Genomic DNA, 25,463 nt, shown 5'->3' with positions numbered 1-25,463 from the left:
TGTGTAAGAGTTCAAAGTATGTGCTAGGCCGCCGATGACACTGACATTTGAGCAGACAGGCCGGGAGGAGGAGGAGGACGAGGAATGGTGCTTCCACGGACCATGACATTGGAAATTCAATTGTTTTAGGATGCCATTCTGAGCCAATGCCCATTATCATTGGTAAGAAAGATCCTCCACTAGGAAAAGCTTGAAAATTCATTCTCTAAGAATTAACACAGTTGTTTTTTTTAAAAAAGAGTATCTTAGAGAAAGCACCAGAAAACATGCAGGAAGCTCTGCTTTCGCCAAGTAGCAGTGTGGTCCCAGAATGCCCCACTGCCTTTCAGGACACACAGACTAGCGCATACTGCCACCCAGGGGCACCCATGGCTGCTGGTGCGGAAACTCCAGACGCCTGGATGATACTATGAATTCATTTCTGAGACATCGCTGCAAGCTGAGGAACCAGGGCCAGAGAAATGACAGATGGACAGAACGCAGCCCTGGCCAAGGTTATTCTTGTCTTTAGACTAAATTAATTATCTTGTCCTTTGAAGGAAAACGGTTCTAAAACACATGGTAAGATTAAATTAGAAAAGCATTAGAGACTACTTCTCCATGAGGAAAAGGTTAAATTGGAAATAATTTGTGGATCTTTATCTTCAATGGTATGTAAACAACAAATTGAGGTCCAAATCTGTGAAGAAGCCACTGGACAATGAACATTTACAAACTCCAGAAATGAGTGTAAAGGAGACTCAAACACGGAGGACTCGCTGCACCATTGGACTTGGAGATTTCCTATCCCCTTTCCCTGTTCCCCACCTACAGCCTTGACCATCATCTTAAAATAGAAGGGCAATCTTTTTTCTCTTCCTGATTGGATTCATTTTTGGAATTTGGAGGCCAAACTTCTTTCCGAAGCACTATCACCCAATGTGTTCGACTAAGTCACGTTCCCAAGTGTTAGCTTTTCTGAAAGAATCCATCTTTATGTAACTCTAAAAGAAGACAGAAAAGAAACCAAAACCATGATTGCTGCCCAAGACCAACCATGCTCGGCAAGGCGAGCTGTTCCTCGTGTAAAACTTCACCTTGTAAACAATCCAGTGTCTTCATCTAAAGGTAGGATTTAAGGCACACCAGACATGATAGGGGCACTGAAAACAAAGCACAGAAGGGATACGTCTCCCCTTTGACTCTATATGCATTTTGTAGAGAGAAAAGAACTTTGATCATGCAAGTCTTAGAGGCAGGCTTCTGAAACCAGCCCTGCTCCCCTCGGCTTGCTGAGCACTCACACTGTACCAAGGTAGAGGTCTTCCTAGTGTGGCTTCTCTACTCCCATCAGAAACACATGTCATTAGGGGGCCCTCGTCATACAAAGGGAGTCAATACAAGATAAGTTAATTCATTCTGTCAAGTCAATGCTGACTCACAGCGGCCCCTTCTATGGGTTTTTGAGACTGTAACTGTTTACAGGAGTAGAGAGCCAAGTCTTCCTCACAAAACAGTTTGGAAAGGAGAAATTCACCACCTCTACAGCAGGCATTAGAATGGTTAAGTTGTAGAGCAACAGCACACACACAAAGGGCCCCCATTCTGACGTCAGCCACTGCATGTTCCCCATCGGAGTAAGAAAGTCTGGTATGGGGGAAGCTAAGAAGAATCCCGATGAGAAATTTTAGCCTTCCTACATTGGCAATTATAGAAAATTCCGCGGCCTCTCTTGGGAGCTAGCGTCTTCTTACAACAGTAACTCACTGTTTCAATTAAGTGTCAAATGATAATAGAAGCGCTTTAATGAAATCCATAAAGTTCAAGATTGTCCCTTTATGAAACGAAAGTCGGCCTGCCCTCTTCTTTAATTTAATGCATTAGATGCACGTTATAGTCACCTTGTGAAGGCTGTAGTGTTATTAACACAGTCAAGTTTTTGAAATAATGCATACCAAATTGAACTCATTTCATTTTCAGCCACGTAGGGTGCCATCTTCCCATACTTGAGTGATTTTTCGAGATTATCTTTAATACTAAATAAAAATTCTGCAATAAAACTGTAGTTGAGATTTGAAATAATATCGGGTAGCAGGTGTGGAGCGGATCTGTCTATATCTAAGGTGAACCAAGGCTTACTGTTTGGTAAGAGCTACCACAAAAAGACACTATTAAGTAACAAAGCTCGCAAAACATATAAATAAAAATGTCTACATTAAATTTATGCTAAATAGTAAACAGTTAATTTGTAGGTAGAAATAACTAAACTAGCCCCAATCTGGGAACTTTAAAAAACATTTTTTTAAATAAATAAAATTTCAATTGATTACTTATGAATTGCAACTGGAATTTCAATCTTATTACAGGCAAGTGAAACTATCTCATCAATGTGCTACAGGCTTGAAAGCATTTAAATCATTTTTCATGTTGGGAGCATTGAAGGGATCCACTGACATGATAGCTTGGGGTTATTAAAAACAGCGCACGGACGGGGAGGGAGGAGAACCATTCCTCATCTTAGTGTCGTCTAGCTGGCGTGGCATGGCAGTTTTCCTTCGTGAGGTGACACAGTGTTGTGGAGAAAATCAGAGGCAACGAGAATGTGTTCTGTTCAAGAGATCAACTTGGCATCCTGGCGAAGCCAGTGCAGTCCCTGCCGGGTGTAACGAACTAGGTCTGTCATGATGCTTGCATTAAAGATGAGAGGGCCCATTACTTTATCCAGTTCAGCAAAGAATTCTAGAAAACCAAAAACATTCATTAAATGACTGCTGCTTTCAAGTCTTTAGTCTAGACTCAGTAACGTTCCCCCAACACACAAACCCCACTCCCTCCCACCCCAAGCAGCCCACTGTTCACACTTAGAGGAACGTCGTCCCTCAGTCTCCCGAAGTTCTACTTCCCTCCCAAACCACATAACATTTTTTGAACAAAATTTATGGTCAGAAATTAAGGCTTATACATACAAGCAGAATTCCACAGACTGAAATGATAATTTACTACCATGCAGAAAATATTACTAGAATGGAGACCAAGTGCCACAAAGCGCTACTTGCTACTCAAAACATCCCATGTGTGCTGTTTCTGCATAAGCAGCAAGGGGTGTCATAAAGGAGGGAGCATTGGCATGCTCCCCCACAAGATGGCCTGCGAGGTTAGATGGACATGACGGCCTGAATCCAACCCCACTGCTGAAATCATAAGATATTTACCATCAGTACACTAAAACTCATCTTTTATGATACTGGGTGTTTTAAAGGCGAGAAATAAAGGCATTCTCTCTAAATAAACCAGTAGAGCCCTGTGTCAGGGAGGTGCAGAAAGGAGGCCGGGATAGCAGTAGCCTAAGATTTGATCCCAATAAAATTTTGAGAGAAAACATTTGAGGGCTGTAGGCACCTGACAGTAAGAACAAGAATTTTAAAATGTAGAAAATTCTTTAAAAAAACAATAACAAAGGAAAGAAAATGCTCACAATCTCAGTAGAATGAAACAAAGCAAGAACTAAATGAAGAGATGGTTTCTGTTTATAAAATTCCAGTTAATAAAAGCAATAGGAATGTCAGAAGAGAAAATCCCTAATAAATGTTCTGTTTCCAAATAAAATATTGGGTCTAGGCAATGCCCAAAACCAAAAGTCGATTCCGACTCATAGCTCTATAGGACAGAGTAGAACTGCCCTGCGGGGTTCCTCGTCTGTCCCTCTGTACAGGAGTGACAAAGCCTTGTCACTCACCACTCTCGGGAGTAAGATGAAGCTAACTGTTTGCCCCAGTAAAGATTTATAGACGCTCCATGTCAGGTGGCGGAATCGACTCGATGGTAAAGGGTTGGGTTTTTGGTTTAGGTTAGAAAACAGTGCATTTAGGGTGTAAAGCTTCCAGGATCAAATTTTAAAGTATGTTCAGAAATGTGTTCATGCTCTCGCTTCTTTTTATCATACAATTTCTTCCCATTCATCTAGCAGTCCAGTATGTCCATGCTTTCATATCAGGAAGCATCTATTACAGATGTACAAACTGTCTAGATGCCATCCTAGCCCTGCATCAAACTACTGTGAACCATCCCAGAGAACTCAGACTGGAAAGCACTCCACACAGGGTGATCAAGTATACGAGGGGGCGTCAGAAAGGTTGTGGGAAAATCCCAGGATCTTTTCATTCCATTTCCCCACAGACCATCAGCAGGGGCCCCGTCTTATAAAGAGGAGCTGCATTTAATGCTCCCGAAGCAGCAGCACGTTGGTTTTACATCAAGAACTTTTTTCCGTTTTGTTTTTGTCATCAGTATGAAAGACTCGTTTACAAAATTGTTACAGTCAGTAGAATTGCTGGGCAATGAACATTAGCAAACTAATCATTACTGACTTTCAACAGTACACTAAACACAAATCAGTCAACATATCACTAGATCATAAAAATCTCTTGTAACAATTAACTCCATCCCACAGTCAACATTGCCCAGAGACCGACCTACCTTTTTGCTCTTTGGAAAGCTGTTCAGCTTGGTCCCAAATTTCAGTGGCATAGAGGAAGTTAGATGTAACCTGAACATAGCTGGCTGCCATCTGGTGGATCTTCTGTGGAATGGTCACGGAAGATCCACTTGCTGAAGCACCGCTGGCTCCAGAAGAGTAGTTTCCGGAATTGCCTGGTGACAGTTTTGGTGACACAGGGGAAGGCATCCCAGCGGCTTTGCTGCACATGGAGACACGGGAAGCTCATTCATAAGGATAAAGTGAATGGAAGAAATCAAAGTACTGCTGCGGGTGCTTCTTACAGGAAGGCTTTGACATTTTAAAGGTGTTTTTAAACTAGAAACGGTTTCTGAGAAGTACTTTTATCTTCTGAGTACTTACCTCAATAACGGCCACGCGCACCCATGATCTTATCTCTACCGTTTGTTTAATGAATGGCAACTGATCAAGAGAAGGGGATAAATGACACTACACACCTAGCCTGTTGTAGCCTGTCTTTCAAAGACTCAGAAACCAGATCTCCTTATCCCCAGGACAATTCCTTCTATTCTCTGACATACAATTAGGTTATTAACCCCCAAATTTATGGTGGTGAATAGAAACATTTTGATTTTGAGCTCCAAAATCCCTGACAATTTCCTAGTTCAACCTAATTATTCAATGTTGACAAAAATGGATAATAGCGCTTCCAACCAACTATGATTGCCTAGACTTCTCTCCAACTATATTTTTGTTTATCTCTAACCATGGCCAGCGAGTCCATCCCAACTCGCAGCAACCGTACAGGGGACAGTAGAACTGCCCCATCGTTTCCATGGCTGAGACCTGTGTGGAAGCAGACTGCCACAGCTTCCCCTCGTGGAGGCCTGATGGGTCTGAATCCCTGCCCTCTGCTTAGCAGCTAAGCATATTAATCACTGCACCACTCGGGCTTCTTAAATACTTCTAAGAAATAAGCATAAGCACGCTTAATTCTGACTTTCATTTCAGGAATAATCAAATCTACAGAAAATGCCACGGTCGTGACCATATTATAATACTCAGAAAAGAAAAATCAAACAGAAGTTGGGGGAAAGGCTCTTTAAGAATATTTTTATCTACATTCTTCTAGAACTATAAGTTCAGTTAGAAAAATAGCAAAGATGGAATATCAATTCACATAAACCAAATAACTGAACAGAACAACTAAGCAAAATACAAACTTCTCCCGGAGCTTCTCGTCTTTACAGGTGGGAGGAGAGAAAGGGCTGTGGGGACACAAGGTGAACTACAGCCATAGCACTGGTATTAGACGCCAGCAGTGCCAAGAAGTGAGTAAAGATAAGCCCAGGGTAAGGAATGCCAAGTAATTACAAAAATCAGGGTGGGAGAAGAGTTGAGGTAGTCTTGTGGAAAACACAAAACTTTTGCAGGTAAAATTTCCCATCTCTGGTCTAAGGTAATATTCATTTATATATTCAACTTACAAATAATGAAGAGGGAAAACATGATTACTTATTGGGATAGAGAACATAAAATACTAACATTAGGAATGGATTTAATTTTTTAAAAACTAGTCATGTTCGTGGGAGGGGGGAGCGGGGAGGGAGGGGAAAAATGAGGACCTAATGTCGGGGGTTTAAATGGAGAGAAAATGTTTTGAGAAATGATGTACAAATACGCTTTACACAATTGATGTGTGTATGGATTGGGATAACAGTTGTATGAGCCCCTAATAAAATGTTTAAAAAAAAAAAACAAACAAACTAGTCATGTTCTTTTTTTTAAAAAAAAGTATGCCCTATCCATTTTACATTGATCACAAATGATATTTTATAGAATTAAAGTTTACTTGCCTTCCCAAGCCAGGTGACGGAGCTTGAGAATTATTGTAAGAATTCTGTGAAGAAAATAAAATTCACTTATTAAACACACACCGTTTCACTACTTATGAAGTACTAAATATCTTCAAAGCTTGGGCCCAAACATCTCTCAGGCTTCATCAACACGAGAGCACAATGTGTGTGCATGAAAAAAGCATAAAGCAGCTTGTTCAAGGGACACCAGGTGTTTCAGGATCAAGATGAAGCATTCTACTCCCACAGACTTACCGTCTCAGCAAGCCGCAGGGGGCAAGCTCTAGTCTGTCCTATAGGGATGCTATGAGTTGGACTTGAGTCAATGGCAATGAGTGTGGTTTGGATTTGGGAGGGGTGTTCTGGAAAGACTTCACAGAGGAGGCAGAGAAGTAAGAGTACACCTGAGACACATAAAAGGGCACAGGGAAGTGAGCCACACAATGTACAAAGACTGCAGAAGAGAGGCTGTATGCGGCCCACACAGTTTAGATAAAGAACAAAGCGGGCCCATGAGGGCTTTGCAAGCCCAGTGAAATGCCTTAAGACTAGACCCTGTAGGAAAGCTACAGAAGGTCCCACGTCATGTTCAGAACGGGACTTGAGAGAGAGAGATGTGTACTCGTGTGGGAACACCACAGACATTTTAGGAAACTAAGATTATCAGTGTGGAGAAGGATGGTAGTGAAAAGAAGTGGGAAGATTTAAAAAATATAAGTTAAGTTTCATAATAAAAATAGGTTACATCTCCTAACATTTTATTAAGAGCTGCCACACATGGCCATTGCTCTGCAAAGCATGCATTTATCATGTGTTTAGAACCTTTTCTAAGAACCTCAAGTTACTTGAAAGTTTTCAAAGAGGAGCTAGCTTTTCTGCTGCTGTGGGCAGGTCTGAAGCCACTCTGGGTAAGGTTGGGGACTTTTAAAGTTTTGTCTTCCAGCGAGTGTGCCCTCCACTTACCTTCAGATGCTCTGTCAGGGTCTTGGAGTACTTGAGAGCATTCTCCTTCTTCAGTTTGAATAGCCTCAGGTACAGCAAAGACTGGCATCGTAGGCTAGACAATGAGAAGAAGGCAACTTTTTTTTAACCAGGCAGGACATTCAACTCTGGTCACTTGTGCACAAAAAACCTTTGACTCAAGGCTGACCATGCGAGCAGATCCTGACATAGGGTCAACACGCACTCACTTAGTCAAAACCAAAAGATGTGTCCTGCTGTCAGCCACACCACCCTGACGAAGGGAAGAGGGTTAAGAGGCCAAGGACTCCCTAACCATCTCCCCTGCCGTTTCGCCCATTCTGGCTCGTAGGGCAGAGAAGGACCGCCCCAAAGGGCTTCTAGGGCTGCCATCTTCGTGGGGGCTGACTGCCAGATCTTTATCCTGTCGAGAGTCTGGTGGGTTTACACCACCAATCTTGCAATTAGTAGCTGAGTGTCCATCCGGTCTCCTTTATTAAACTCTAAGTCATGCAAAAATGTAAAACAAACCAAAAGTCTAGTAAACCCGTTACGGTTGAGCAGTACAACTCGAAAAATAAGCCTTCATGCAGCTTACAACAGCCACACATCACGCCCACCCCTCCCCCACCTCCAGTCACTTTCACCCCGTACTGGCCCCTCTTCTCTGTTTAAAATTGTATTCCTTTCCATCTGGTCCTCCTACCTTTTTTCCTTCTACCTAGAGTATTGACGTGGCCACAAGTGCTCAGGAAGATTCCATTATTTATTCATTCCAGGCTCCCATGCCTTTTTGAAGCTCTCTCATGTATCAGCCTATGCTCTCTGTTAGATATATTTTCTTCCAACTCACTTAATTTGTAATATTGTATAGAAATCTGATTAACGGCTTATTCCTCACACTAGACTATAAATACTTCATGGAAGAGGATTGTGGCAGTTACATAATCTGTCAACTTAGGTGAAGGGGTGGAGTCTAGCCTGTCAATCAGGTCATAGCCAATGAGGCCTCTGTGTGGCCATGGCCTTCTCTAAGGATTCTGGGAGCTCCTGTCTCCTGCTGAGAAGTGGGAAACCGTCTCTCTGCTACACATTCCTGTTGACAAGCCACATGGAGACACACTGATGGAGCTAGAGCCCTGGAGCTGGAGGAGCCATATGGAGACCAGCACCAGTGTTGAGGTGCTTCCGCTGCCACTGGATCCACAAGACCTTCTACCTACTGGCCTATGATCTTCCTGCATTCAGCATCAAGAGGAATTTACAGACTAGTACCGGACATATGGGCTAATATCAAACTTATGGACTTGATCTAGACTGGACTGGGATGTTTTTCAATATACAACTGCTCTTTTATATAAAGCTCTTTCTTATACACAGGAGTGTATAATGTGTTTCTCTGGTCAACCCGGACTAACACAAGGATCATGTTGGTTTCATCTACAGCTGCCTTCCCAGTACTAAAGCTTAAGATCTGGCTACAAATCAGATCTAAAACAAGTGAACTGATGGCATATCCCACGGAGAGAACCAACAAGTGAACTGATGGTATATTCCACGGAGAGAACCAACAAGTGAACTGATGGTATATCCCACGGAGAGAACCAACAAGTCACTCTCTTTATCCTGAGTCAACCAGAGGCTTGCTGGAGCTGTCTGCTGCTACATCTACCATACCAAGGATAAGATAACAAGTGTCAAACTTCAGGTCAGCCAGAACATATTGTTTTCAAATGGGCTTCTATATCTGCTGCTTCCTATGGAAATGTATAGTGCTGACCTTGAAAAAACATGAAGTTGGAGGTGCTGACCTCCTATACTGTCAAAACTCCACATATTAATTTACAAAGGGGATCCAAAAAGTGTGGAAGAATTATACTGTCTTTTCATTACGTTTTTCCACACACTTCTTGAAGACTCCTCCGTCCTGCATCACCAGGTACAACTGACCCTGGAACAGTACAGGTGTGAACCACACGACCTGCGCAATGAGCTGAGTGGTGGTGCAAGTATCTGCGCCAAACCGTGTGGCGCTCACCCTCATTATCACCACAGGAGTTCTCGTGGAGAGAAGCATGCTCATGTGAAGAGAATCGTGGGGATGATTAGGCTCACAGCATGTTAAGAGGGTATTTGCACTCCTCACAATAGCTGCAGGGAAGGAATGTAGGCATAACTGGACCCTGGCAGTTCAGATCCAGGTTGCTTAAGGGTCCATTATATATGCACACAGGAGACGGCACCAAAAGAAAAGTCCAGCAGACAGTGCTGGGTGATAATACCAGCTCTATACCTTACCAGAGCTTTCCTCAAGGGACAATGAATCTGCCAGTAGGAACTCTTTGTCATTTCCTGCTTTACCCGTCAAGAACAGATTTATGATGGCCTTATAAGGTTGACTCACGGTTAAATGTCAGAAGGAAATACACAGCAGAATGCAGTATGAAACTGCGCATCATCCACAAGCGGCTACAAGAGAAGCACACTTACCAAAGTACTGTGAGTCTTTTATCTGCAGCTGTAGCATCTGGCGCCAAGTAATTCTTTAGCTTCATAGTGTATCTGTGAGTTAAAGTAACAAATTGAATACTTCATCTTGATCTTTTCATGTCTCGTCCTCAATAATTAGAATCAACCCTGCATAAAGGCAACTTTTTCTACTGGAATATCTGGTTCTGCTTTCCTTACCCAGGGATAACAAAGGATGAAGTATTTTCTTTAACGTCACTGTATTTATAGTCAATCCAAACCCCTTCCAGAGACGTAATGCTACACCAATGATGTGCAGTGATTCACTTACTTGATGAGCTCTGCTGTCTCCGAATACATAGGGAATGGGGACTTGGATTCCTGAGCATTTTTCTCTAGCGCATTCCCACATTCAATGAAAGACACCACCGCATCGAGATAGTACACTGCTTTCTCAAACCTGTCGGACTAAAGACAGGCGAGTGAAGGGAGAGCTACATGCATCAACTGTAGGTCCGCAAGAAAAGTAAGGACTACAGGTGCCTTGACTCAATACATAGACACGAGGAGAATGTTTACATACCAATGCGTCTGCATTGTGCTTTAGCTTTTTTGCTTCTTGTAAATAATGGTCGGCTGAGTAGCTTCTGCAATGTAAATTTTTATTGAAAACAAGTTGGTGAAAATTTTCATAATACTAGTTCATCCTAGCGTCTAGTATTCCTCAACTGTTACGGCCTCAAATAAAGCAAGCAAGCTATTACAAAACCTGCTTCAGCTTTTTTCTGACAAGTGTATAAATCAGATTAAAAGTCCAAATTATCTTGATCAACGCATGGGACATCTTCTACTCAGGAAATCAGAAATCAGGCTCCCTAGTATTTAATGCTAGTTGACCCAAGTTGTTTCAAAAGTTAACATGAATAAAACATGGGTTGGCAAAATGACCCGTTACCATGATTTCAAGTATGTGCACACATGTGTCCCACACACGTTATTCTTTCTCATCAATGAAAGTGCCTTGTTTTCAATGCCGATACCAGCAGAGTAAGACTCTACAGACGGCCTAACATTTCCAACCCCCATGAGAGCCATGGAGTTAGTTAAAGCACTGCTTTGGCAAGTGGAAGCCTTTCTAATTAAAACTTGACTACTCAGTCGAGTACAATACATCATTATAGCTATCACTGCTCCTAGTCTCTGATAGAATTAAAATGTGTTGCCTAAGTGCTGACTAGCATAATTTCTTAAACCTATGAGCAGAAAAACAAAATCCTGTTTCTCTCACCTGTCGTCAAAGGCAAGCTTTGTTCTCCGAGGCTTAGAAGTATCTGGAGTTGGTGTAGATGGAGGACAGTTAGAAGAACTGTTTGGAGCCTTATCCTGACCAAAACATAACGTAAACATGTTAAAAAACTGTGAGGATATGAAACATTAAACAAAAAGTCACTGTGAAAAAGCAAATGAGATTCCACTGCCTTTGCCAATTCATACCCTTATTATCAAGCTTTAAACTTCAGAACATAAACATCCTTTTTACAGACAAGGTTCATTAAATAACCCAAAATAGTCATCCGAGTATTAATTTTGAGTTTTTCATGTGTAGAAATATAAGGTGTACACATCATCAAATATCAAAATGGTCCCATTACTTAAAGTAAAATTTATTGACAGTTACTGGTCATTGCAAAGTAACAGTGGCCATGCCTGTTTACTGTGGGCTTAGCACTAGCCAGGCACGAAGTTAACTGCATACTTCAGCACAGTGACCCACCCAACAACTTTATGAAATAGGGACTAGAGAATAAAATGCCGTTTCCAGAAGGCTGTGTAACTTGGCCAAGTTCAAATAGCTTTGAAGTGGCATTTCTGGGGTGTAGGTTTTAAACCCAGATCTGTCTAACTTCAACACTCAGACTCTTTCTTCAATTTTATTCCGTTTTCCCAATAGCCTCCTCATTCAACCCAATCTTTAGGAATCTGTATATATCCACGAAGCAAAACAGCTTAACAACTCAACTTTTCCCACAAATGCCACATTATGCTGACATTTTAAAAATCTATCAATGTACAATATGATTCTACCACTTTTACTTAAATCTAGTTCTAAAAAGAACCATAACTCCCCCACCCCCAACTTTTCCTGAACATTAAGCCTTTCAGTTCCATCCATCCCAGCTTACTACTCAAGGCACAAAAACCAATACTGAGGTTTGAGAAAACACTAGGCTCTTTATGGTAAAGTTTGTGGGTTTATAAAATGATTTTCGGAAAATTACTATGTGGTATCACACTACTAGGACAGGTTTTGCCTAGGCTCTATAAACAGACTAATATGTGCCTATATTTGTTTGAGGGAAACTGAAGTTTTCTGCAATTAAGAAAAAGGATTTTCTAAATATTACTATATATATGCATATATGTGTGTGTGTGTGTGTGTATATATGTGTGTGTATATATATATATATATATATATATATAACCATATTCTTTTCTTATATACAGCAAATCCTTCATGAGCTGGAACCTGTTTAAGGCACACAGCAGTCAGAACTATTTCCCACTAACACAAATGGTAGAAAAGGAGTAAGGCTGCAAAGGTGGCAAGCTTGCCGTCTGGGAAAACCTACAGGCCCAACAAGGTCCAGCTCTCACAGTAGCCAAATTCTCTGTGAGTTTCCCGCTCCAGACTTTTCTCTTTCTTCTTTGTGGTGCCTGGAATTGAAAAACTAGCCTATTTTCTAGCTAAGTTACAGAATGTATTTAATAAACGCCTATGTGATGACCTAAGGTAAAAACCACCAAGATGAACTTGCACAACTGTTAAGTGCTGTATGTGCTTGAAATCAAGGTGGCCAAGCCTAGTTCACAGTTTGCTAATTACAGAGCATCACATGATTACATTCTATCTGAAAAGCATTTCCTGATTACCAAGTGAGCTCAGCACTGGATAAAACACAAAATAAGACACAATTCTTTGTCTTCAAGAAGTTGAGAGACATGCAAACAAGAGAAGGGTGGTTTTACCTGTAAGGGAGTAGCAGCCAATTGAGTGGATGAGCTCACGTACTTTGTTTTTAAAAAGAAGGCTTCAGAAACAAACCTGGGTTCCTCAAATTCTACAGTGACAAGGTGAGAAAGGGAGGGGTAGCCAGCCAGCAGACTAGGGGAGAACTGGGGCAGCAAAGGAGGCCAACAGAGCAGTGAGGCTCCTCAGGACAAGGAGCTAGCTCTCTGGGTCACTAGAAAAGAGTGTTCAACTAGAGAAAAAGCCTTTTGTGTATCTCAGTTTGAGAAACTGCTCAGAACACAAATTACCTCAGTGTAAAACATTTAATGACAGACCTTAAACTATTTATAGGCTTTTCCATATGAGTGTGTGTGTGTGTGTGTGTGTGTGTGTGTGTGTGTGTATCTATAAAATGAGAGGGGAATAGAACTATGTACTCATATCTTTATGTTAAGAATTAAGGTTGCAGATGGACATTGGGCCTCAACTCAAGTACTCCCTTAACACAAGAACACTTAGTTCTAACAATCTGGCATTCTGTGATGCTTACCTTCCCTACACGATGACTGAAAACAAAATGGGTGCATGGGCAAGTGTGGTTAAGAAAGCTGATTGTACCTGGCTATCAAAAGATATAGTGTCTGGGATCTTAAAAGGTTTGAAAATAAACAAGTGGCCATCTATCTCAGAAGCAACAGAGTCCACATGGAAGAAGCACACCAGCCTGTGGGATTACGAGGTCTCAATGGGAACAGGTACCAGGCATCTAAGACCCAGAATAAAACCATACCCAAGGTGAATTGGGGGTGGGGGGGACATAAGAGTGGAGACCCAATGCCCATGTGTAGACAACTGGACATCCCTTCACAGAGGGGTCACAGGGAAGAGATGAGCCAGTCAGGGTGCAGTATAGCACCAATGAAACACACAACTTTCCTCTAGTTCTTTGGTGCTTCCTTCACCCCACTATCATGACCTCAATTCTACCTTACAAATCTGATTAGACCAGAGCATGCACACTGCTACAGATAAGAGCCTGCAACATAGGGAATCCAGGATAGGTAAATGTCTCAGGGCCAACAAGGAGAGTAGAGATACCAGGAGGATTAGGGGAGGGTGGAGGGAGAAATGTGGAATTTGATCCCAAGGATCAATCTGGGACTCTCTCCCAGGGGGACGAACAATGGAAAAGTGGTGAGGGGCGACTATGACTTATCAAGGGTTCCTGAGGGAGGGCAAGCGGGGGCGGGAGGGGGAAGAAATGGGGAGCTGTTATTAGGGGCTCAAGTGGGAAGAGAATGCTTTGAAAATGATGATGGCAGCATATGTGCAAAGGTGCTTGACACATTAGAGGAAAGTATGGATTGTGATATGAGCTGTAAGAGCCCCCAATAAAAGTATTAAAAAAAACAACATTTAATGACCACATTTCAGAAGCATGACGAATGGCTTACAATAGTCTACCTTTTCAACTCTTTAAGCCTTCGCTTACTTAAGTCACAAATTATAATTCATTGAATTATAGTGCTCAAAATTGAGGTATTTTCTCAATTTTGTCTTGTGTACTCTGATTTCGGGGAGTATTCCCCCCGGAGAGCCATTTTTGAAAGTGATTCAAATAACCTGGTAAACAAACTGAGGGCCAGAGTTTACTACAGTAGTCTTTTTTTTTTTTTTTTTCAATTTAATCTTTTAATTTTTTTTTCTTTTTTAACATTTTATTAGGGGCTCATACAACTGTTATCCCAATCCATACACACATCAATTGTGTAGAGCGCATTTGTACATCGTTTCTCAAAACATTTTCTCTCCATTTAAACCCCCGACATCAGGTCCTCATTTTTCTGCTCCCCCCTCCCGCATGAGCCCTTGATAGTTTATAAATGGGTATTTTGTCATATCTTGCCCTGTCCGACGTCTCCCTTCATCCACTTTTCGGTTGTCTGTCCCCCAGGGAGGAGGTCACACACAGTTCCATGTAATCGGTTCCCTCTTTCCTACCCATTCTCCCTTTACCCTCCCTGTTTTGCCACTCACACCACTGGTCCTATAGGGCTCATCCATCCTGGATTCCCTGTATTTTCAGTTCCTATCTGTACCAGTGTACCTCCTCTGGTCTAGCCAGTCTTGCAAGATAGAATTCGAGTCATGGTAGTGGGAGCAGGGAGGAAACCTTTAGGAACTAGAGGAAGATTGTATTTCTCATCATTGTTACATCGCACCCTGTACAGTACAGTCTTTAAAACCCTTTTCGCACCCAATTCCTCGCCCACAAAGACGAAGGCTACCCCATACACTGTCAGCAGTGCAACGAGAACACTCCCACTGGTAGGTCGACTCCACTTTTTTTCCTATTAGATGAATTAAAGCCACATGGTTGCTTGCTCTATTTATGTAAAAGGACTTGCTTGTAAAATCTAATTCTAAAACATTCAAAGCCAGTTTCAAATCACAGGCAAGAATACAATCTTAGCAGATGAAGCCTTTTCAAATGAAATCAAGTTCCCACTGCCAACACGCCCAGGTGGTGCAGTGAGGTAAGCATTGGGTAGCTAAAACTGGCGGCTCAAACCCAGCAGCCCAGTCCAAGGGAGAAAGACGAGGCGGTCTGCTTCCGTACATTCAGTCTCAGAAACCCAAAGGAGCGGTTAGTTCTACTCTGTCCTCTAGGGGTGAAGAACTCAGGAGATGGAAAAAGCCACTTCACAGCAGAGGGTTTGGGTGGGTATGCTAATTACTGTGTGTACGGTCAGCTGACTTACTGCTGGTCTCAGATCCCTGCATGTATTTACCCTCAAAAGGGTGGAGTTTTGAGAATGAAATGCACAAGCCTAGAGAGAGTGTGCAGTATCTGCAAAAAACTTCAAGGCATGGAGCAGCCCCAGGGCAATCAGAGGCCGGCTCAAAAGGCTCAGGCTATCTCCCCATTCATTACCTTGGTCTCCTTGGAGCTACTGGAGGTCTTCCCGTCAGTCTTCTTCTGCTTGGATGTGGAGGAGCCACTTTTGCTGCTGCTGCTGCTGTTCTCCTTGTTGCTATTACTGCTAGACTTTAGGGAGGAAGACTGACTAATAGTCCTCTTCCGAGAGCCATGCTCTGTTTTTGGATCTTTTGAAGGAACAGGCCCGGCAGGAGAAGGCAACAAATCCTTTTCTTTTGCAGCACTCTGTTTGGATGACCTGTCAAACCAAACACATCTCTTATTCTCCACACAGGAATACACAGGGGGGTGAGGTTTTCCTTTGTGTCCCAGGTCATTACTAGCACATAGGTCTGTAAAAAAGGATATGACTCTACCTTCCATGAAGGTAGGCATCGTCTCTGTCTCCCTCCCCCATGCCCATGGCTTTATAGCCAGGGCCTAACACAGGCCCGACCACACAGTAAGTACTCAGTAAATACGTGTTCAATGAACAAATATATACATGGTGAAGAAACCGATTCATGCTCCAAGTTAGCAACTAGAAGACTCTTGCTGGTTACAAATAAGCTTGCCATCTACCCAGAAAGTCATGTGCACTCTTCTAACAACACGCTTATCCTTATCCCACCAAAACGGAGGGCATGATTACATCTTAAATCCTTTCCAGTCCCATGAGCAGTAGCAGAAGCTACCGTGATGAGGGTGTGCACTCATGTGTCTGCACAAGTATGTGCTTACTTAAAGGAATACCCACAGAGCATGTTACTAAGAGCAAATAATGTGCATATATGAACAGCTCGGACATGCATCAGGCTTGGGACATACTCTCTGTTGCCGGAAGGCTTGTGGCCTGCGGAATTCTTATCTTCCGTTTTGGGTTTCTTGCTCTCACTGGCTCGGTTGTCCTCTTCATTCTAGGCCAAAGAACACAGCAGCTACTAGATCCGACCTTTACTCACCCAAACCCCTTCCTGCAGCGGCAGTCTTCTCAGCGTGTCCTTGCTGAACATCAGCAAGACTCTGACATCAAAACCAAATGCTGAGACTGAGAAGCCTTTAACACAGAAACCAATTTCCTATGTCCTTTAGATACAACATTTTAAGATGATAAAATGTTGGGGGGTGTTGTTCACTCTATTTTGAGACATAATTCACAAGCAGGTTAAAAATTAGTAATTTACTAACCAATTTAAAACTCATCCTTTCAAAGGACTTCACAAATGTTGGACTATCGAGTTTGATATTGCTGTTAGCAGGCCCCTGACTCACGAAACACTGCCTGATCCTGGGTGTCTCTGTGATCCATGGTGAACCAGATTACTGTTGGGGAGGGTTTCACTGGCTGATTTTCAGAGTGGACTACCAGGCCTTTCTTCCTATTCTTAGTATGACAGACCATGTAAGCTTCACTGACAGATGAGTGGTGGCTGGAAAATGAACCATGCTGGTAGGCAAGAATTGTACCATGGGACCACCACTGGCCCCCTGAATATCTTTTAAGAACATGTAACAAACACTCTTGTTAAAACAAAACGGAAATTTTTGTAAGTCCCAGAGGAAACACCCTATTTTTCTACACAACAGAGGCACTTATATGCAAGCTGCCCTTTATGCTATTTTATAAAGAACTTTATAACCAAGTCTAGCAATCTGAGGCCATGGGCTGTAGAGGTAGGGACTTACTAGGTAAGAGAGGTATCCCTTCTACAATAATGGAAATTTGCAAGCTATATTATGGGAAGGAATAGGCTTGTTTCCTAGAAATTATTACCCTGGTTTTTCTGAATATGTATACCTGCACAAAACTCAAGGTGGCTTTGAAAAGTACATGGAAAAATTCTATTATCTCTTAATTCCATTTTCCCAGTAACTTTTTGGAGACTCGTTGTGCTGTAGTTTTAGGAAAAGGAGAGGGATAAAATCCCTGGCTCACCTCTTTTAAGAAAATGCTCTAACTTGATTTTCGTGCATGTGATTCTCAGGCCAACGGGGCCGTGTTCCTCGGGCAAGGCCACTCGAATACCTAGCTGTTCATTTGCCTCAAACTGAACCACTTTTTCTTTTACAGTCGTACCCACAAGTATCTGGCAATAACAACACGCTTATCCTTATCCCACCAAAACGGAGGGCATGATTACATCTTAAATCTGGCAATGTGTATTCTTCAACACAGAATATTAAACTCAGCTTTCCTCAAAAGTTCCTCAACATAGCTTTTTTAAAAAAAAATCATTTTATTGGGGGTTTGTACAACCCACAATCCACACATAATCCATCCATGGTGCCAAGCACATTTGTACATTTGTTGCCCTCATCATTCTCAAAACATTTGCTTTCTACTTGAGCCCTTGGTATCAGCTCATTTTCCCCTCCCCCTCCCCGCTACCCCTCCCTCACTAACCCTTGATAATTTATAAATTATTATTACTTTGTCGTGTCTTACACTGTCCGATGTCTCCCTCCACCCACTTTTCTGTTGTCCGTCCCCAAGGAGGGGGTTATATGTAGATCCTTATAATCAGTTAGTTCCCCCTTTATATCTAGTTGTTCAGCTATTTTCATTATAGGAACACCATTCTCCAATCATATATTCAAAATTTTTCCATTTCCAAGGCCTAGAAATATATGACATTTTTATATACGTCTCATATATGTTACAAGTATATCCACTAATATAAGTGGACATACGGGGCAAAGTTATGAAAAGTTCTTAGCCATACCAAACAAACACACCTTGCAGGAATGTGGTATTTGGGTCCAGTGGCTCAGGAGCACAGTATCAAGGGACATCCTGATCCACTGGCACAGTATAATCCTCAAAGACAATGTTTTACATTCGAGTTAGGTGAGGAGTACAACTATTGTTTCTTGCAATCTGGAAGCAAAGACGAGTTAAAAAACCTGAGAGACACAATTAGTCCAAAGGACCAGAAGAACTAGGTGGTGCCTACCTACCTATTTTGCTTACTGCTCAGAAAGGGGTCAAAAGAGGAGGTCCTGAATAAATGGGGGGGTGGAGGGATTGTAAAACAAAACTCAAAATAATACAAAAGACTAGGATTATTGGTCTGCTTGAGACTGGTAGAATCCCTGAGACTATAACCCTCAGACACCCTTCAAATCTGGAGCTGAACTCATGGTGGCTTAACTTTCAGGCCGACACAGTAAGCAGTAACAGTCAACCACATGAGAGGAACAGGGCAGCTTCTGCCCAGGGATAAACCTATGAAGGCACAGGGATCAGAGAGACAAATGAAAGGAAATGGCAAACATGGAGAGAAAGTGGGGAGAGTGCTGTTACATTGTGGCGTTCCCATCCATGTCATGTGTATGAGTTGTTGAATGGAATGTCAATTTGCTTTGTATGTAAACATTCACTCAAATCACAAAAAAACGTATGTATTTGTTAAACTTTGTCTTAAACACATACTAGTTTTGTCTCTAAATCCAAATTATCTTGCAGTATTTAAAGATGAGATCTAGCTAAGTGCAGTGAACTGGTGAAGTTCTTATGAACGTGTCAAAAGCAATGGGTTCACTTGTTAGCCAGAATACAGACTGGGCAGTAATCTAAAACGCGTGAATTGGTTTGGGGTAAGACATTAGGACAGTGGAAGGGATTGTAACACCTTGATGAGTGTCCCTCCCAACTAAAGAACTTAAAACCAACATCTGATGAAAGGTCGCAGACAAATTTGCAGGCTCTCTTCTCACCAACACACTGACCAGCACACAGTGGTATGATGAGAAGTGATCACGTGATCTAGAGGTGGCAGGGGTGCAGTCCCCCTCCAGGAGCTGCTCCAGCTCTGGCTTCAATGCGGCTCTGACTCACTCTCTTTGGCTCCTTACAGCTCATGAACCAATTGGGAGGTTTACTGATATTTTTACAGTGTTTTGGATTCAGAGGCTCAGAATGAAATAATAAAAACCCTTAACAAACCTTATGTTTCCTCTTGCCTTTGTTGGAACCCTTCTCTGAGGGTTGTTTCTGAGTCTCTCTCGTGTGCTTTTCCGGCACACTTTTCTTTTCCCCCTTGGGTGGCTCGGTTTCTTTGTAAGGCTTTCCTGGTATTCTGGTCAAGAGATTCAGGTCGATCTTCACAATCAGTGGATACCTGTCATCAGGCTCACTGAGGGGTGACAGGAGTTCCTTCTCTTCCATAGGAGAGAACATCCGCTGCCGGAAAAAGCTGTCCTCCTCCTCCACGGAGGAGGGCTTCACAGGAGTCCTGCTGCTCTCGGGGTACTTAGGCGTTTGTGAGGAGGGAGGAAGGCTCTCGCTTTCATCCGAATCTGAGGACGAGGTATCGGTTTCTATGATTTCCCTCGATTTCTGGGAAGATTTGCTTGTTGACTTGTATTTCTTCTTCTCTGCTGTCGGTCGAGGGGAAGATTTGGACTCCTTCTTTATGTTGGGCTTCCTCGAGCCTTTGGTGGCTGCCTTGTGTCTGCTGGAGGGCATACTGGTGGCCATGTCTACTGGAGTTTCACTTTCGATCTTCAGGCCTCCTCGGGGCTCTTCTGCAGCTGCCTTCTCCGCCTTTTTGGGTTGTTTTTTGCCTACAGTTCGCCTCTGGGTTGTGCTGTCACTCTGGGCAGGAGACTTCTGTCTCCCTCGTCCACTTTCTGATCCCTTTTGGGTCGTTTTGGAGTCTCGTCCTGGAGTGGCAGAACTCGTTTCTTTCGGTCCCCCTGTGTCAGGGTAGCTGTTCCCAGCACTCTGTTCCCGGCCTTCCTTTTTATAGCCTTGAGATGACGGGATGTTGCTATCCACAGAAGACGCTGGAGACACTTTGTGGGGGTTCACTTTATTCAACCAGTTATCAAGCTGCCATTTGTTTGTTGGTGGTGGTTCAGGCTGAAAACAGAAATAATTACTGCTTTTATTGATACTGAAGCTTTCTTCCTGTTCTGTACATAAAATGCCTAAAATATCACAAAAACATTAGCTATCAGGAAGCAGTAAATGGTTCCGATGGGTCCAAAGCAAAGGGCTAAATACTATTTGCTCTAATCATTTGAATGAAAAAAGAAACTATTGTTATATATGCCTTTAAAAATACCAAATACTCCTGTAAGGAATTCAACTTCAAGAGGCATTATTACAAATGACTGTTAACCTCTGAAAATAAAGAAATGATGTAGGGAACAAAGACTTTCAACATTTTTCTTACGCTATATATTTTCTCACGTTTTATAGTAAAACTACCTAAGAGTTCTTTTTTATCCACACCAACAGAAAACCCTGAATTTACCATGCTGAGATGAGAAAAGTAAAGCTCAAACGTAAGAAATCCAATAGTTCAGTGACTTGCAATATGACCTCAAGCAAGTCCTCATCTAGACAAAATGTTTGCTCAAGTAACAGGGAAACAAGTATCTGGGCCTCCTCTGTGAGACACAGGGCTCCATTTCTTTGTTTCAGAATACATAACCTTTCCCCTTCATCTTTTACACTTGAGCCAGCTCTTTAACTTGATGCTGCTTCCAGAGACCTGGTGAGGAAGGGCCCTCTGCCTCCCTCTCACCTCAGGAGATGCACTCTGGGATGGCTCATTGGCCTCACTGTCACTGGAACTACTTTCGCTCTCTGAGTCAGATCCAGAGCTGCTTTCAGATCCACTATGGCTGCTAGAATCATCTCTGGAGTTATCTGCTCCTTCACTGTTATGGTGTGAAGGCTCAGAATTACTGAAAAAGAGAAAACATAAGAATGACCGAACAGGGTTAATTTGTTGCTTTCACAGTAACAATAGGAAAGTACCCAAATTAACAACCAACTCTCAGTATTTACTGTTTGTTTAAAGTAAATACAGTATTTACTGTTGTTACCATTCTAGAAATCTCGAGCTTTTGAAATAAATGCTTCCTATGAAAGTTTCCAATGTGCTGCTCAGCTCTGAAGCTGTTGCCTGCAGTGTGCCACTGCATCCATTCCAGCTCACAGGAGCTGCAGGACACAGCAGAGCTCCCCACTGGGCGTCCTAGGAGGAAGGCTCTCTGAGAGAAAACTGCCGGGGCTTTTCCCCATTGGAGTCAACCTCCAACCACTTCCCATCCGAGCTCTTAATGTGCCAGCGGGGCTTGTAGCTATCATTCCTTTAAAAACCTTTTGACTGTATTATAAATTACCTACCACAAATCTCAACCACTAAAAATGCATAACTAAATGATACTTTTAGGCAACTTACAAAGTAATGGAAGCATCATCACAATCAATTTTATCATTTAGAAGACTACATATCGCATCGCTACAATGTTCATGGAGTGGCCCTCTCTCTCTAAAAACAAACAAATAAAAGGAAGCCTACCTTCCTGGTGTGCTCCTTGGCATGGTCTTATCACAATCCTGAAATTAAAGCAGGAGAAGGAAGTCTGCAGGTGAATAAATAGCACTCTATCTGCTTACTGTGAGAAACAGCTGAAATCAGAATAGAAAGACTGGCTTCTCTAACGTGTGCGTGAGTATTTAATTGACAATTATGACACACTGCTTTTCCCTAAAAACCTCAACTGTCAGGACAGGGTCAAACGTTGTGTCAGCAGTCCTTCTCGTCAACAATGGCATGCTTTATGAATACATTCCAATCCATGACAGTATTAAAGAAATGCCAATGTTTTTTGAATGATAAGAAAAGATGAAGATTTAGGGGGGGTGGGGGGGTGGGGCAGAAAATCACATTACAGTATCGGGAAGCATATAAGAAGGAATTTCATTAAAATAACTAGATCATGAGTATTTTTAACCATATATTCTTATAAAATACAATGAGAACAAATACTGTATGAGACTGGCAAAATCATATAGTAGTACACACACCTGTTCCCCATCACTGTCTTCACTGCTGCTTAGTTTTAAGTCATCTTTTAACATACTAGAGGGAAAAGGTAGAAAGGATTATTATTTTGGGGACTACTTATTATGGCATACCAGAGTACTAAAATCTCTACCAATATTCCAGAATCAATCACTGTGGTAGCCAAAAATTTAACTGTAAACAAAACAAAATAAAAATAGTTAAGTCTTACTCTGTTGGGTTTGGTTTATATCCATCCAGAACAGAAAAAAGGAGGAATTTATCCATTTCACAAGTTGCAGCCTTTCCATAAAATGTTCATGTTTCTTTTCAAATTGAAAAAAAAAACAAACAACTACCTTTTTATAAACCTTTATTCGCCTCCATTATCTCTACGGTTTTCTTAATTCCATTGCATTCATTCTCCCTTTATAATCAAAACAGTGCACCCTCGTCACACTCAACAGTCGACTAGAAAGAAGCCATGACTTAGAAAGGAGGACGCTAAAACTCCCGTGTTAGGCAAGTCTCTTTTTTTGTCTCCAATATTACAGGAAGAAAGATTTTACAGCTAGTGGCAACCGAGTGGTTAAAAAAAAAGGAATGTAAAAGACAAGTGTTCTTTTTAGATGTACTACTTTTGGGTAAAAAACTTGACTATATAACAAAAATAATCATCTATGAATAAAAAAGAAACAAAACATTTCAGGCTCTCAATATTTTACATCCAAATCCCAACCAATTAAAAGCATACACACATACAAATATTACATATAAGCTGATAGTTTCTAGAATTTGTTTTTGAAAGTAAAATTAAATACTTAATTTTTCCCTGGGGCCACAAAAATCAAAAGCCTTAAAATTAATATCTGTGTAATGAACCAGAAGATTTTTGCCTTTTTATAGGAAATGAAAAATTATTACAAAACTTAGGGGAAGGTGCAATTAAAATAAGTTTTAATTTTATTACCAGTAGTTTCATTACTTTTCTTCTCAAGAGTTCAAGCCAGTCAATTGGAAGGAAATATTATTGTCTCACTCCAATAACTACTTAAATTCCCTCCTTAATGCTTAACCTGAGTTTGTACAGTTGAACCAAATTAAGTCCAGCATATGGCTCAAAAGACCACTTTAAAATAACCTAAGACTATAAAACTATGAAAATCTCACAAGATTGGTCCAATTAAATGGGTCAACGACAAGACTTTACTTTTGGTCAAGGATCCGGTGCATTTCTCTGACTGATTTCCTTACTCTGAATTCTCTCAGCCCTTAAATGATTTAATAATAGCAGCTCAATGAACCAGGTTACACAAGTGAATATGTCAAAGCTTTCAGCAGATTGCTCAAGGACCTGGCTGTTTTTGTTTCCTCAACAACTAAAGTGATAATAGGCACAAATGTGGTAGGATGCATCAATTCTCTGCATTTCAGTAAATAACACAATGAATAGAAATAGAATTTAAATTCGTCAGCAGTGAGAGGGCTTCTTATATTCCTATTTTCATTCTCAGTTCTATGCTCAACTGAAGGTTAGGCCGAGGTTACCAGCATAGTTTGTAGCTATGTCAAGAGAGCTAGTGCTGTGACCACAGTTAATGTGTGGCTGCAAGAATCTGCTTATAGCTGGAATTTATTATAATCCAATATATTACCATGTTACATTATCTGTTTATATTCCTGGTCCTGTCTACAAAATCAAAATAGGGAAACATAAAGACAAAACAAATTGTGTTATTTCATAGGAGGCCAAGTCAAAAAATAATGTTATAAAATCACAGAAAACTACATTAAACAAAAATAGCAAATTGATGAAGCTCTTGTTTCTCAACATATCCTCCATCTAGGTCTACACACTTCTCCAGGCTGTTTCTAGCTCTCAAAGTTCTGCACTTTTCGATTTACAACACACATAAATTGTAGTTTAGGTACCCTTGTGGTACTCAAATGATGTTCCACTGAGCAGTGAGTTTGGGGAATAAAACAGCTGAGGGTTTGTAGGGGGGTGGGCAAGGTTTCCCAATGAAATTCTTGAAGGGCAACCCGTGTTACCCTCCAAGAATGAGCAAGCACACTGACATAATAAAAAAAGCTTCCACCCAACTGTTCTGGCCTTTTTATCACCAATGCAGTTTTCTGCTTTCTTACAACTGCTTCTTAATAAGCCCCATAATCATCTGGTGTCATTTGATAAGATCTATTAAAATGACCCTTTGGAAAGCCCACAAATAGCCATCATAACCTGCAGATCTGACCTCTCTGCCATACATATAATTGGCCCTGCAGATCCTATTGCAAGGCAGTGTTTCGACTGGGGGAGAAAAAAATTTTTCTCAAGCACCCTAAGGAGACTAAGACAAGTGTATTAATAAGAAAGAAAACTTCCTGCAGCCATCCACTGAACACAGAACTGGAGCCCTAATAGCAAACTCTGTAATTAACCCTCATTCACAAAGGCAGTATGAACTATGTTGCTTAGTGCATCAAAACAGGACAAACATGTTGCCTAATATTCCACATTTAGTGGTTAAGTGAAGGGCTTACCTAACTCTGAGGAAGAACCCTGCCTTCTTTATGAAGGGCACTACAAACACACAGATGCAGGTAACTGAGAGAAGAGAAACATTATGACCCTAGAAAAGGCAGCCAATAGCCAGGAGGCAATCAGGCCCACTACCTGTTATATAAAGAAAGATTGTGATGGGAACTGAGCCACATCCATGGGCTCTGGCTGCCTTTCATGCTGCAATGACAGCGCAATGCTGTTAAGACAGAAACACACAGCTCCACAAATCCTAACATATTTACTACGTGGTCCTGTACATAAAAGTTTGCCTAGCTCTGCTTCAAAACGTTAAGCACATATTTCTACGTGCTGTTCAAAATACCCAGATGCTATAGGTAAGACTTGCGGAAAAACACACCAACATTAAACTTATTAAGAAATACACTTACGATTTAGACTGGTGTCCATTTGAAGTCTTTGAAGAAGGATTATATCTTTCTAGAA

At 41.6% G+C, this 25,463-nt stretch overlaps 1 protein-coding gene across 2 annotated transcripts in view; it reads right to left on the bottom strand.

Moving 5' to 3' along the window:
• Positions 1–234: 234 nt before the first annotated feature.
• The window catches only part of AFF4 (AF4/FMR2 family member 4), a 57,587-nt gene continuing 32,358 nt past the window's right edge, over positions 235–25,463 (bottom strand). For both annotated transcript variants that reach the window (XM_004696611.2, XM_045285347.1), the window contains 15 exons: positions 25,409–25,457; positions 22,477–22,531; positions 21,968–22,005; positions 21,185–21,347; positions 19,597–20,514; positions 16,479–16,567; positions 15,666–15,909; positions 11,009–11,103; positions 10,304–10,367; positions 10,052–10,188; positions 9,742–9,813; positions 7,255–7,348; positions 6,292–6,335; positions 4,456–4,676; positions 235–2,718 (listed from right to left, as the gene is read on the bottom strand). In XM_004696611.2, the coding sequence (XP_004696668.1) occupies positions 2,591–2,718; positions 4,456–4,676; positions 6,292–6,335; positions 7,255–7,348; positions 9,742–9,813; positions 10,052–10,188; positions 10,304–10,367; positions 11,009–11,103; positions 15,666–15,909; positions 16,479–16,567; positions 19,597–20,514; positions 21,185–21,347; positions 21,968–22,005; positions 22,477–22,531; positions 25,409–25,457 (2,411 nt within the window). In that variant the 3' untranslated portion in view covers positions 235–2,590. The remainder of the gene's footprint in view (positions 2,719–4,455; positions 4,677–6,291; positions 6,336–7,254; positions 7,349–9,741; positions 9,814–10,051; positions 10,189–10,303; positions 10,368–11,008; positions 11,104–15,665; positions 15,910–16,478; positions 16,568–19,596; positions 20,515–21,184; positions 21,348–21,967; positions 22,006–22,476; positions 22,532–25,408; positions 25,458–25,463) is intronic.

This window comes from Echinops telfairi, unplaced genomic scaffold (assembly GCF_000313985.2).
Source record: "Echinops telfairi isolate 266 unplaced genomic scaffold, ASM31398v2 ScPeMD7_7469;HRSCAF=8507_1, whole genome shotgun sequence".
Classification (NCBI taxonomy): Eukaryota; Metazoa; Chordata; class Mammalia; order Afrosoricida; family Tenrecidae; genus Echinops; species Echinops telfairi.
This window is presented reverse-complemented; position numbering and strand designations above follow the sequence as displayed.